Genomic DNA, 15,532 nt, shown 5'->3' with positions numbered 1-15,532 from the left:
GAACATGGGTCAGATAAGGGCGCAGTGGCGGACTTACCTGACAATTTCCTGTCTTATTCGAAATTGTCAGCTCTTATCGTCAAGTAAAATGTAGTTTTTTGTGTTTAATATCCATTCTTTTTTCACTGGAAGGTTGATTTTAAAACATGATATTTATATGCAATTAATTATCATGATCTGTAGCTGTTCCCAGTCCTAGCAAAAACAATCTTCAATTGACAACAAAGTTACAACTGCAATGTTGTTTTTAATATCACTTCAGGAAACAAAAAACAGTATGCAGTTTTAATGCTTCGACAGAATATGACCACAGTTTTATTTTTCAGAAGGATTGGCTATTTTTCCCATGAAGAGTATGCTCTTGGTATTGCGATTGCTAATCACAAGCAGGAAAGGCTTGTCGAATTTCAATGTCGGAGGCATTGAGATGGGCATTATTTCAACACCAGTACCTGCCGCTGCCTCGGTTCCCTTCTCATCAATATCTATTGCTGCTTTGTGAACAATCTGCAAAGAAACAAAGAAGTTAGATGTTTTATTACGCAGATTAGTATTGAGGAAGTTATGTTTCTGTACACTTTTATACACAAAATGTGTATCATGATAGTCTATGTGATCAGTCCTCAAAATTGGGTAGATGCAGGACCATACTTTACATAATGCTGTATTTTGGTTGGGCTATCTTGGAGATATATATATAGATAGCCCAACCAAGATATATATATATATATATATATATATATATATATATATATGATAGCCTAACAATACAAAGTTATTTTTAGCAGATAAGAAGAATAAATCTTGTAAAATATTGTCATATCAGCACTATTTTAAAGACTAGTATAAAACACTGTATTACCTTAGATACTTTGAGATTCACCTCTTCGCTTATTCCTGACAGGTCTGCTCTGTTACTAAACACATCCGTAATGCCCATCTCAGACAGTACATTTTGAAGTGAATAGGTTGCAGAAATTGAAAATTTGGGAAGAATAACTTGCCATCGTCTGTTAAATAAAAACAAATTGAACACAAGCATTAATAATGTTGTACTGATTTCTTTGATTAGTTTATTTGACACTTTAATCTGAAACATTGTTTAATCTACAGTACATTTTCATTGTAATGGTGGCACATCTTATTATTGCCATTGTAATAGTTAATGTGTGAAAAACATTTTACAAGTAAAAGAAGAAATCAGCCATATAAAGACATTACACCTGTGCTAAGTTATAAAGTAAAAGTTAAACAGGACACAATTAGTTAATCTTTTTGTACATATATACTTAGTGTTAGCCAACTAAGCACTACAGAATTCAAACACATTTCAATAACTAGTAGTTCAAATAAATCCCTAGTATACACTTTAATGAAAATCCTCCTTGATTTTCTAAATGTTTTGTTTCTTCAATAAGGAGAACACCATTTTCTCTCTTTTTGACTGCCTAATGTGTCTAGTTCTCTACAGTTCTCTCTGGCTAATTCCATATATTTATTTTTATTTTTTATTGGGGACCTTTAATGAAATAATAAACTTCTTTGTTGAGTTGTTTTTGTTCTTATTTCTTTAAGCTATAGCTTCAGTGGTTAATGGTTCATCTAAGAAACAAGTTTAACCTCACTGCTACTGATTTACCTAACTGACTAGAATACATTATGTAAACTGAGCCTGATACAACACAAAAGTTAACCAATGTTGGGCCTTGTCAGTCCTGTACTTGGACAGCTGACCTGCAATTGAAAATCAGTTGCAAAAGAGAGTGGTAAACTGGATGTACATGGCAACATCCTGCGAAATGATGAAGTTGCAACTGAATAAATCTATCATGTCTAAATATTTTTAAATAATAATAATTCTAGTAGTAATAACAACACTAATATCGACCATTGGTTTGCAACGTTACCTTCTTTCTACACTTCTGTGCCATTTTTTAAAATGCTCTCTGCACCACGACTCTTCCAGGTGTTTCATTCCTTTCTGAGGCATGATGAGCATCAGCGAGGCATTTCCAGTGTACGGGAGCTTCAGTACATCAGTGGACAGCTCTTTATCATGAAAAACGTCAAACATGCCCGTTCTGGACATCATCTGAACTGGAACTGTTTCATTGTCATTCACATGGAAGATATCTTTACGAGTGAATGCAGGGTTAAAAGGCTTTTCCCATTTCCCTATGGATATAAAGCAAGGATTGTTAGTGCTTATTTTCCCTATTAGTAGTCGTAATAATAGTAGTAATACTGTTTTATTCTCTGGTGCACATTCATAATTTTAATATAGTATTGAATTTCTACCAGTCAAACTAAAAGGAGTACATGACATTAAATAGTGAGCACGGAATTCTTATCTCTTACCTTTGAAAAACATGTAGCTGACTAGAAGCATTACACTTTCTGGACTCAGGTCTTTGATTAACTCAGTGATTTTGCCATGGGTTTTGTCCTGCACATACTTATTTATTATGTCCATTGTCTCACTGGTGTTTTTAAAGTTGACAGTGAAGCCCTCTGAGTGGTAAAAATGTTTAATGTCCTCCATAAATTTGGGGATTGGCTTGAAGCCCTTATGCACATAGACGGCACCTCCTGTGGATAGCTCCAGCTCTGTCTGCAGGTTGAGCATTTCCAAAACATGCTTAAAGGCTTCATTCACTTCGGTTTCGTTGATCTTCGTGTTATTGAATCCGAGCCCTTCAAAAATCTGGTTGTGTGTTGCACCCTTCGCACCCAGTGACAACATTGAAAGAGCCATGGAGATGCTCAGTGGAGAGTAGAAGATATTTTTTGATTTCCCATCTTCCTGGGAGGCCAGTTGTTTATACAATTTGAAAGCAAATTCAGCATTCTCAGCTGCAATTTTATGATACAGGATCTCATCACGGTGATGGTGGTGGCCGTGGCCGTGGCCATGGTGGCCATGGCCTTGCTGATGGTGACCATGGTGATGGTGGTCATCTTTATGCTTACCATGCTGGTCGCAAGAGATAGCACTGCAGAGCATAGCTGCTAATAAACACACATACAGCGTTGCCCCCATTTTGGTTACCTTACAAAGGGCTACCTATAATGACATTATAAAATAATTAAAGTCATGAGTGAGAGGATATTAAATGCAGGTTATCCACGTGGCTAAATTGTAAGCACAGAACAGAGGTTTCAACATATTAAACAAGATTAACACATAGGAGTACAATGCACACTCAATGAAAGCATTGTCAGAACAATATTTTAACTTATTCGTTCTGTAATTGTGTTTTGTTAGCTTTTATACTTGATTTTCCTATGTATTTTATTCAAAAAATGTGCCAAAATGTAATTAAAATAAAGACAGGAACCCATCTTACTACATCCAATTAATGAGGGCAGCAGTGTCTCTTGACCGGAGGATCGTGGGTTTAATACCAGGTGGGGGACACTGCTGCTGTACCCTTGAGCATGGTACTTTACCTAGATTGCTCCAGTAAAAACCCAACTGTATAAATGGGTAATTGTATGTAAAAATAATATGATATCTTGTAACAATTGTAAGTTGCCCTGGATAAGGGCCTCTGTTAAAAAAAATAAAAAATGATGATGAGCATTGTTAACAAAAAAATGAGTCAGACCAGGTTTATACATGTAGATTATTATACAATTTCCCACCATGTGATTAAAACATTTTTAGTATACCTACCTCATAATATTATAATTCCATTAATTCCACCAATGAGGATATTGTAAATAATTATAATTTTAAATCAGTACAGTTCAATTAAATCAGTTTTACTTTAAAAATAGTAAAGATAAATAAATAGCATTTTTTTTCAGCACAATACAAATCTCTAGTTTTTATTGGCAATTACAGATAGATTGTGGATATGCTGAGGAGCTGTGCACTTACCTTTGAGTATTACTTCACTGCCCCCGGCTGATCCTCCTGGTTTATCTTCTTTTATACTCATCTGAACAGATTATGAAAGAGGAACCTGTGTGCATAGCCAGTCAGCAACCTCTCGGCAATACTGTACTTTGTATGTACTCTAGTTTGCTGTCCAAGGGAACAAGGTCAAGCAATCAATACACATTAGTGGCCTGTTATCAGAAAAATTATAATTTCCTCTTTTTATTTTATGCATGATTTCCACAACATTAATTTGTAGGATTTACGTAGATTATCTTGCAATCATGCCTCAACCCTGACCACCCTGGGATGAGGGATCAGTTTCATTTCCATATCCACTCAACCCTGACCACCCTGGGATGAGGGATCAGTTTCATCTCCATATCGACTCAATCCTATATTTTGCCCGTAATCATGCCCATTTCCAATTATGTGTAATTATTTCACTTGATAATTGTCTTAGAATTGTTGGTATAGTTTTTAAAGTGTGTGTTAAATTAACAACATTTTAAACGGTGCCTTTGTACTGTATATGTTTATACAACAACTATACGGCTAAGGAATTATAACCCTAAGAGTAATTAAAATCAACACGATACAGAATGAATATACAACAACTGTATTTGTATGGGTTTAATTTGCAGTCAGATTTCCAGGCCCCTAAAACCCCTGCAAGCTCATATTAAAAGTCACTGTAGGGTATATATTTGTTTTAAAAAGGTTTTGACAGTAATTGAGTATTTGCCCAGAATGCAATTATGTGGGGTGGATATGCTATTCTGCAAAACTACTATACATCTAAGAATGAATTGGTGCAAGTAGAAATACATTTGTTATTAGAATAAAATTAAAATGTAACAACGCTAAACCCTCTGTTATGTAAACTAACTCTCCTTTATCCTTCAATGAGTTCTGTTTAAACCATGATAAGAAAATATGTGCCATAGGTACCTTATGGAGCAATGTCACCTTAAGGTCTAATAATTTACAAAAATTCTGCAGTTGCCAAATGTTCTAGCCAATGCTCACAAAATTGTTCCCCAATTCTGGTCCCCAAAGTTTTAAAGGCAGTGAATGCTGCTGTGTATTTGAAAAAAATGCAAACTAAAAATACAGTTTGGTAATTCTCTTTGTGATATTTTAATTTTGCAAGTCGTTATATATGGTTCTTTTTTGTTAAATAACCCTGTGTTTAATCATATTGCAACAATTAGCCAAGGTAGATTGCACCCTTGCCTTTAGAATCAGAGCAAGCTCCAATTATACCCTCTTGTCAGTGCCAATACTGTACTTGCAAAATACAAATAGAATTACCTGTTAACTTTTGAATCTCTCGCAGTATATCTTCATGCACAGTTGTAAACAGTTCATCCATAGCTTTTGTTCCATCCAAATAAACAAAACAAACTACAAAGAGAAATAAAAGGTGTCTGCAACATATTATTTTTCTGTTGGATTAAAACATATAATAGTTATATTGTATGTGCATTTTGTTCAAATATTCTTGGTGGCAAACTTTTTTCCAAAATTTGTATGAAGTTCAATGTACCTAGTTCAGAAATGTGGTCATCCATTTCCTTTCTGTTTTTCATGTACATGGGCCACATGTGTCTATCAAAGTATCCAGGAGGGTCAGTGGCACATACACTCTTGTACTGACAATGGGGGAGTTTCCATTTGTGGTTAATTACATGTGACGTGGTGATGCAGGTGCACGTTTTGGATAACAGCTTGAGAGGATCAGGTTTGTGGCCGAAAATAACGTCCACAGAGAGGGATAGGGTAAATCTCATTTACTTGTGAGCATGACTTAAAACACAGGAAATCCCTGCCCATTTTCACATGGAAACCCGCATTTCATTTCTTCTCCCAATCCAGACAGCCTTGGGAGCATATGTTGAAGGTCTCTGACACAGATCTCTTTAATCCTACATCTCTGCCAGTTTTCAGCCACGGTGATCTGCAAAAGCTGGGTTGGATAGCTTAATTATATACCTCCACATTAATTGTTTTCTTTTTTCTTTAATTAATAAGCTGTGTGATAAATTATTTGAAATATGATGCACTACTAACGATGCCACCACACCAATGGAAATTTGAAAAACAAAAACAAAAGCAGTAAAACACATTATTAAACAACCAGGCACAAGGCATTTACAAATGACAGCTTTATTACATGAGCTTAACACTGTGCTTTACAGTTTCACTCAAACAAGATGTCACCTGACAACCGTGGATTTTCAGCACAATGTCTCGAGAAAAATTAGAACACACATGGAAACTCCCCCAATGAAAATAAATAAATAAATAAAAAAATAACACTTTTATTTAACATTAAAGGGTCTACTAAACCCTATATATATCTATATCTATATATATATATATATATATATATATCTATATCTATATATATATATATATATATATATATATATATATATATATATATATATATATATATATATCTATATATATTCTTACTTTAATAACTTAGACCCCATTCAATGGATTTGCAAGAAATATTGCATGTGTGGTCTCATGGGTTAGATCTATTGACCTGGCCCCATTTCATAACGCTCGGATCCGGATGGTGAATTTTCTTTTAACCCCTACGTGCCAGGCCGCTCTAATTTGAGGTTTTAAATACTGATCTCTTTTCCGGGATGCCTCACGGCCCTATTAAGTTGAGGAGCAATCAAATCAGTCTTTCTGAGCCTTGTCATTGAATAAGGCTAGGCAACAGGAACAAAATAATTGTATCCTTGCATGCCAGTTTTGATGATACACTTCAAAAACGCATACACAGGAAACACATCTTGTACTTGACAGTACGTACACCACACTGTGCTAGCTTACAGTGGTGGCCACATTTATTGCATCACACCATTATCTTTATGATTACTGCTTTATTATCACCATATAGTTAGTATTACTATAGACTTTTTTTTTTTTTTGTTATTGGTGTTTGCTGTTCATGGTTATATTGAATTCTGTAACTTTTGTATATAAATGATTTTCTCGTCATATTGCAAAATTATTGAAAGCCAGGAAATATACAGTACATTATGTATGCCAAAAATGTAATGCATTTTGTTTGCTTTACAGTCCACATTTATTGCAGTCATACATTATAGTTAGGTTTACTGCTTTGTCGCCATTTATACTAGTTTGTTTTTCTATATATTTTTTGGTGTTTTTTGTTGTTATAATACTGTTGTTGTTATAGTAAGTTTTACTATAGACTTTTTAAAAAAAATGTTATTTGTGGATATATTGAATTCTATAACGTTTGTATATAAAAATGATTTTTCTCTTCATAATGCAAAATTATTGAATAATTGAATAAAACTGCAATTTTTACTTGTATTTATTAATATATTTCAAGGTTTACATATGATTTGGCAATGCACTTCATGATATTTTGCTTATGTTTTATTTATGTATTTTTTGTTCTAAAATATTTATAGGTTAATTTTTTGCACATTTATTTTATTTTCACTGTGATCTTTCTGTGAATCACATTTTAGCAGAGCAGAGGTTTATATCTACTGTTTGTAATGTTAGGATGTTGATTTGCACCTTGGTTCATGTATTTAGTCTTTATTTAGGCCACTTTATGCTGCACTTTTAAACCTTTGGCCATTGCTCTGTTTGATATATAACAAATTGTTTCTGGGTCACTATAACTATATAGTACTGTATCGTTTTTGAGGAAATATCTGACTGGTATTATGTACCTGTGAGGCGTGTGAGTAATAATGGAATGTCCAGACAGCAATTTACGTGTAACCAAATATTTTGTTTTATTAATATTATTAGTTACACGATAAAATAAAAAATGAAAAAAGAATGGCGTGAGGGAGGGGGTGCTGGAATAGTTAATAACAAAAAGAAGGGTTCGTAATCTTCTCTGTCCTCTTCACAATATCCCTGAACATAAAAGGGATAAAAACAGAACAGAAAACGTTAGTGCATATTCCAACACCGTCTCAACAATTAAAAACTAACCCGCCTATCCTTTCAAGGACCAACCCCGAACACAGTAGTACGTTCCCTTTTGTATGCAACGCCCTGCCCCTGTAGTCAGTGGAACACCAATCCCCACTTGACTCCAATGACTGGAATTTACATACTCGTACTTTCGCCCCTCATAAAGATGACTTTCGTCATGGTCACGAGACCTTGGTAAGGGAAGTCCCGAGTTGGTTTGATGCCTTCTACTGTCGGGAGGCTGAATTACAAACCGAAACCCCTTTGACTCATTACAGTACCATTAAAGGGTTTTAATACGGCAGAATGAGAGAACTGGCCAAAAGAAAAGTGGGCCGGCATTCTGCCGCCGTTTCTGTCCGGACACATCCAGATGGTGTATTATTACTCGGATCCTGTCCAGGCTAACTGCTATAATACATTAAAGAAGGAGATCCGGGATCAGATAGGTGTCATGCCGGAGGAGGCCACATAGAAGGTCCAGGAATGGCGGTACCAGCCCACCAAGAGGCCCAGAGTACAGGTGTCAGCATTAATACACAACATGCGGAAATGGCTCCGCCCGGAGGTTCATGCGCCAGAACGGATCGTCGAACTGGTAACAGTTGATTGGTTTCTGAGGGGGCTGCCACTGCCAATCCAGAGATGGGAAGCCCAGCGACACTCGACAACAGCAGAAAACCTTGTGGAACTGGTGGACAATTACCGAGCCACTGACCAACTGTGCATAGAAAGGCCAAAGGACCCCGGTCCAGCCAAAGTAGGGTCCGAAGAGCGACCGAAGGTCGTGGAGGGACTCTCAGGGAACAAGGGAGGTGTGATGGGATGGCTGAGTAGAGACATTCCCAGACCAGACAGCTGACAGAGGCACACACAGGCAGGTACTACAGGTGAAAGCGCTGGTGCAATGTTTTTATTGAAAACATAGATGAATAAAATGTTGTACAAAATTACTACTGCTCACAGAGCAAAGAGAAATGTTCAAACAAAAACAAATCGCGAACACAAACTGACACCAACAGGTACCATGCTGGTGCTTCCCAGCACGAGTAGCAATGCTTTCTTTTCTTTTTACTTTCGTTTTAGATTCTCCTTCCGCTTGCTCACGTTAACTCTTACCCCCCCCCCCCGCCCCTTTGAGGCGGACTACTCCCGACAAAATCACTAGATTTTTCAACAGTCTCGGAGCAACGGATTCTTCATCCTCTTAGGTTCTACAGCGGCCTCAGCTCTATGTATTCTCCATCTCTGGCTTCATCTAAATCACTTTAACTCACAGTCCAACATCCACCGCATTCAGCAGATCTCTGTGCTCTACAGCAGATCATCACACTACCGATGGCAATCCACCATTCACTATTACAGATCCCTGCTTCAGCAGATCTCTCTCTCTCTCTCTCTCTCTACAGCAGACCACCACTCATTATTGACAGCACTTCTTTGTTTACTTCCTCAGATCTCTGCACCGTTCAGCTGATCCCGTCCTCTACTGTTAATTGCTCCTCACTGCAGCAGATCTCTGCTCCCTCTTCAGATCTACTCACTATTATAGCATGCAAGTTGCTTTAGTTCACAGTCTAAATCTGTACCTGCACTACTCCAGATCTTCCAACGCTTCCGCTTTCTTCCAATACTCAGATCGTGGAAGCATTCCGCAGTCAAGGCTAATGCTAATCCCCATCTAATCAAAAATACGAGGTGCTTGTCTTTCTCAGCAATCTATTCATATGTCCACACATCCTCTCAAATATTACAGCATTAATACATGGTGAGAGACGCGGTGAGACTGGAAATCTGTCTTGTTTATGAGTTAAGGAGTTCCACTCTAGGAGAATAACTGGAGTTGTGAAACCCAGTCTCTCAATGTGAGTTCACCTTTTCCATTTCAAGCAGACATGATAGTAGCAGACCGCTGATCGATCCCGTATCAACTGACACATAGGATAGTCAACATCTCATCTCTGCCCTCCATTCCAGTAAATGGCGCACAAAGCGTGCTGAGCTTCCCCAGCAGTCGATTTACACACGTTCGTTCAGTTCCAGCTGCTACCTCAACTGTCAGTTCCAGCTCCCCTTTGGCCTCCACTTTTAGTATTCAAGTTCCGTCGACTGGTCCTGTCTGCTGCGTGCCTGCTTCCCCAGCTTCACCAGCTGTCATTTGACTGAATCATACTCTCAGTAACCTCCTTCAATCTGCTCAGCATTTCATATCTGCAACTCTCTCCCTCCTTCGAAAGCTTCATATTGTACAGCTTGGTCAGTGTTTTAAACGTTCTGTGCCAGAATCGGATTCATCCTATTCCTTCAAATCAAACCAGATCATGGCTTTTATCGTCCAGCTAGGGATTTTTTCTTCCCACCATTCTTTCCATACCGGTAGTTTGTCTGACTCTTTGCGGAATCTTCAAAGTCCCCCCCCCCCGTGCTGCACCTTCCCGCCTGCCCATATCAACAGACATTCTCCATTCACTCATCTCTACTCTTTGGAAAGTTTGGTTGTCCCCTTACGAAGATCTCCTCATGGAGACCATCTGTCTAACAGCTGATTCTTAAAAGCCTTCCCTTCTGCCTCACCTTCCCGCTGTCCGCATCAATGACCATTCTCAGTTTGCTCATTCTACTCTTCGGAAACGCCACTTTTCCCCTTAGGAGCTCAGAATTCACAGTTCTAATTTACTCCATCATTCAGTTGTGTACCTCCAGACGGATCCATTTCAGCGCGGTCAGTTAATTCAGCTGTCAAGCAGATTCCCCTATCTGCCCCTTATTTTCAACGTCAAGGTATCTCATCTGCTTCTCGGCCTTCTTCGGCTTCCTCAGAAGCTCAGAATTCACAGTTCCTTCAGCTTCAAGCTTCCCTGCTGCGATGAAGATCTCCTAATCAGCCAACCTCTCCACCCTCCTTTCTAGAGCAGGCCTCCCTCCTCAGCTGTATTCTCCCCATTCATTTCGTATAGGTGCAGCTACCTCTGCTGCAAGAGCCAGCATTAACCACAGTCTGATCAAGACCATGGGCCGCTGGTCCTCTTCCGCAGTAGATTCTTACGTTCATTCATCTCCTCCGATATAGTTGCAGCCCATTTTAAAATCGCTAGCATGCCCGGAGTGGGGGCTACCTGTTCGCCGGGGCCACCAGAGGTTTTCCCCTAATCTGCCTCAAGGGGTTTTTTCCTCTCCACTGAGCGGCAGGTATACACATAGTCGCATCCTACTAACAAATTTACTAATCTCCCTCTGTTAGTCCTGTTCGTCATTCTGATCTTTTGTGTATGTTATGCGTTGGCATGTGCTGTCTTGTTTGTCTCACGGTGTGGGAGTTTTCGTGAGGTGCCGGGGGTCCATCCTTTGGGGGGCAAGTGAGGCTCACTTCCCCGACCTCAGAGCTAGGCAGCCGCCTCCCTTACCTTCAGGGGTTCTCACCGCGTGAGTCAGAGCGGACCCCCGGCCAAACTCTGTCCTGTCGCAGCTCCTGCGCGCCTCTCACTCGAGGCTCTCTTCTATTCTGCCTCTCTTCAGGACGTGGTCACTCGTGCCGAGTCCTATACTAACCTCAATGCTTTGTCCTTATCTTCAGGTCCCAGGCAGCGTGATGTCTCGGCCAATCAGGGGTTTTACGAGCGCCCCTTACAGAAGCCTCAGATGCTGGGTACCTCTCTCATCTCCTCCCAAGGGGCGGCTTTTCAAGTCATAACCCTCATATGTGTTTTCAGGTTGCCGGGTCCTCCGCCCCTGGGATGTCGGCAGCGTTGGCCCCAGTCGGTGACCTCTTTTCTATCCCGTTTCCGGTTGCCGGGTCCTCCGCCCTTGGGATGTCGACAGCGTCGGCCCCAGTCGGTGACCTCTTTTCTATCCTGTTTCCGGTTGCCGGGTCCTCCGCCCCTGGGATGTCGACAGCGTCGGCCCCAGTCGGTGACCTCTTTTCTATCCTGTTTCCGGTTGCCGGGTCCTCCGCCCCTGGGATGTCGGCAGCGTCGGCCCCAGTCGGTGACCACATTCTGTCCTACTAACTGCTCCTTGCTACTTCTTCTGCCTTATCCTCCCCCCCCCAGCTCACGCCCAGTGAAATATATATATATATATATATATATATATATATATATATATATATATATATTATTGTGAATCTTATGAATTCCCAAATACAGTTGTTTTTCATTATGGGTATGTTGGTATTTTAAGATTTCATAACCATTAATATAGACCTAATTCATGCTATAACTAACATGTTCATTGTTTTAAGTATTATTTATGATATCCTTAATATCAATTAATGAAAATATGTATGCAATTTGTATTACATATCGATGAGATGTGTATGAATGTTTTATTTAAAATATTGCAACTTTTTGTAAAACAGAGGCCTGGTTGATCTTACAAGAGGCAGAGAAGACAAACGTGAGTGTGAGATGATTGTCAGCATCACTTCATGGATTTAAAAAATATGTGAAAATACCTCACCTTTTAGTCAGTGATTGACAGGTCACTGCAGCGAGCTAATCACAACTTACGTATTCAATTTGTTTTGCTTTTACATGCAGTTACAAAAAGAAAAATGTATAATAGTAATAATAATAATAATAATAATAATAATAATAATAATAATAATAATAATAATAATATCATTATACATCTGAATTTTAAAGCTTTTCAGTCTTTAGGGACTGTTTTAACCCTTAAGAAGACCATGATCTAGTCACCGGGGCTATCTCCGTTTTCAGAAGCCGTAGTCCTAAGGACAGATAACCAAGCAGATTCCTGAGGTAGAAGCACGATTTTCGGTCAGTTAAAAAACAGAGTTCTGTGCTGCTGATGGGAGTTGGGCCACAATATTTTTTTTCCAACGGAGTTTACCAGCCTCCATATTACTCAGGATTTTTTTATTTCTTAAGGCAATATTTAAGAAGTTCTTAAGAAGAAATTTAGAAAGATCGATAAAAAATTGAACTTAAGAACAATCTTAGGAAGATCTTAACTATTTTCTTATGAACTTTCTTAAGTTTTGTCCTAAGAAGACTTTCAAAGTACGGCCCCAGGTTATATACACGTGCACCTAACAATAATTACAACACTCAAACAATAATTCAATAAACGGCTCCAGCCACATTCTCACATGTTTTTGGCAGGGATAGGAATTAAGCCCATCCCTGCCAACCACCACCAACACACAAACCACACAATGCATTTAAATACAACAAATCATAATACATTCTCCCGTTCCCAATAAACATCAAACAATACATTTATTTTAAATAATACTACAATACATCAAAATACATTTAAAATTATAACAATACATTCACCAGTGCTAAACAAACAACACATTTAATTTACATGCAGGTCTTTGTCCTGCCCCCTAATTATGTGCAGGGCTTTTCTGCTGCCCTGCCACAGGGGGGAATAATCTAAGAAAGCACAAACCAGTAAAAATGTTCTCTCAAGTGTTAGCTCCCAGATTCCAATATGGTGAGGGGAGATGTCTAGTTCCATGTCCTGCAGGCACACATGCGACTTCACCTCATACTCTGAGGTCCCAGTGGGAAGAGCCTCCGGCCCGTCTCCGGGGTCCCAGTGTTAGTACTGTCATGAATGGGGACACATCTCTCAGGAATGCCCCAAAATGGACACTAAATATATGTCTTGGGGTTTATGGCAGGGATGACATCTCTAAGACCGTATTTCATAACCGTTCAGTTATTCGATACATCCATGGTATATTCGATTTCTGCCTGAGCTGCAGGCTTCATGTATATAATCTGGGTCAAGATCACATTCCTCCTCACTTGATGAGCCAAGATCCAATATCTTTCCATCAGATGACAAAAGCATTGTATGACTATGGGGCCTGCCCTACAAAACATATTGTGCATTATAGTCAAGCAAGTTAATTTTATTGAAGCAGAACATACTGTTTGAAATGTTATTTCTTTTCTTTTTTTTTTATTTATTTTTTTACTACAGTTAGTTTATGGGTCCACTGGTGTTTTATGTGCAGTGTATCCCTGGAGGTACATAACATTAAAATAGATGTGAACAAAATAATTAAGCATATTTTTTTATTGCAAAATAATGCAACACATTCTTTGAAAAAGCTATCTCAACTTCAGTGGTCAATTGCAATGTTCCACGGGTTTAACTGAAGTTTTAAATGTGAAAACAAACAATAAAAGACAGCTTTATGGTCTCAGTTTCAACGTCAAAAGACAATCAGGTGTCCAAATCCTATTGCTACTTCAATGTACCAGCAGTTACCTAATTTAGCTCCATTTAGAGTTTTAATTTAGACCATTAATAATGTGTTTTTCTCTCATGAGGTCTGCTTTGTATTTCAAAATACTATGATATCTGAACAATTTAATCTGTTATCAAACAATGCTATTCCACTAACTTTATAAGGTACATGAAATATTTTTTAGGAATGAAACGAAAAGCTGTATAATGCAATCTATGATTCGACTGGGGTTGCTTCATTGGGAATCATGCTAAATGACAGTCTGTAGCAGTGGGCAAAGAGACGAGGAAATAATGAATGACTGCTGAAAAATAACAGAAAAAGCATACTGGTAAACAGTAAAGTATTAGACATTAAAGTCAATTTTTCTTGATTTGCTAAACCTTTCTGCCTCCCACTTTCCATGGATTGGTCAGCCAAATCATACCACCATTCAGTGTTTGCTCGGTTCAAAATTACAACATGGGAGATATGGCAGGACGCAACACAAATGCTTGAGTTTGAACATTGTGTTCTATTCTGTTAGTGTTTGTCAAAATTGGACACTGGTTTTCTAAAATATGGAAAAAAAGTTTTTGAAGTATATTTACATCTGTACAAAAAACAGCCATGTTAGAATAAAGGTCCCAACCATATAAACAGGGGTGAAATTATCAACAAAAAAGTGCAGGTACTCATCTGTGCAGCCGGGTGTAAACATTTTAAAAATGAGACAGTTTGAGTGCCAGTGAATAAATACTTTTAAAATGTATACATATCGACACACAATACATTTATGAATACAAAATAAGCTTAAAAATAACACAAAATATAACCAATTCACCATAAACAAGGAATCTTTAAATACTGAAAGCTTTGCACCCTCTGTATGTAAGTATCACTCAGTCATGGCACTGCTCTTTCCTGGTTCTCCTCCTACCTCTCCAATCGCATGTACCTTGTGTTGTGGAGTGGCTCACCCTCTGCCTCTTGCTCTCTTTTGACAGGTGCCCCCCAAGGCTCAGTCCTGGGACCCCTCCTGTTTTCTCTCTACACCCGCTCCCTGGGTCCACTCATCTCCTCCCATGGCTTCTCGTATAATTTCTATGCTGAAAATGCCCAGATCTTCCTCTCCTTTGCCCCCTCTGACTCCCACATCTCCTCCCGTATTTCTACCTGTCTCTCGGCCATCTCCTCCTGGATGCACAATCATCATCTTAAACTCAACCTCTCCAAATCAGACCTCCTTTTCTTTCCCCCTCTTCCTCCCCCAACGCTGATCTCTATGTCTATTCCTCTTGAATCCACCACCCTCATCCACCCAGAACCTTGGTGCCACCCTCGACCCCTCCCTCTCCTACTCTCAACACCTGTACTATGGCACGCTCCTGTCACTTTTTCCTCAGCAGCATGCAGAATTTGCCCCTTCCTCACCGACTACTCCACAGATC

General features: G+C 38.9%; 1 protein-coding gene across 1 annotated transcript; it reads right to left on the bottom strand.

Annotated features, from left to right (window-relative positions):
* Positions 1-227: 227 nt before the first annotated feature.
* On the bottom strand, positions 228-4,031 carry LOC117408297 (alpha-1-antitrypsin-like). The gene is made up of 5 exons (XM_034013186.1): positions 3,884-4,031; positions 2,359-3,064; positions 1,908-2,175; positions 863-1,010; positions 228-507 (listed from the first exon to the last, which is right to left on the bottom strand). Exons 2-5 carry the CDS (start codon positions 3,038-3,040, stop codon positions 316-318), a joined length of 1,290 nt encoding a protein of 429 aa, XP_033869077.1. The 5' UTR covers positions 3,041-3,064; positions 3,884-4,031; the 3' UTR covers positions 228-315.
* Positions 4,032-15,532: the final 11,501 nt, after the last annotated feature.

Source organism: Acipenser ruthenus, chromosome 2, assembly GCF_902713425.1.
Source record: "Acipenser ruthenus chromosome 2, fAciRut3.2 maternal haplotype, whole genome shotgun sequence".
NCBI lineage: Eukaryota > Metazoa > Chordata > Actinopteri > Acipenseriformes > Acipenseridae > Acipenser > Acipenser ruthenus.
This window is presented reverse-complemented; position numbering and strand designations above follow the sequence as displayed.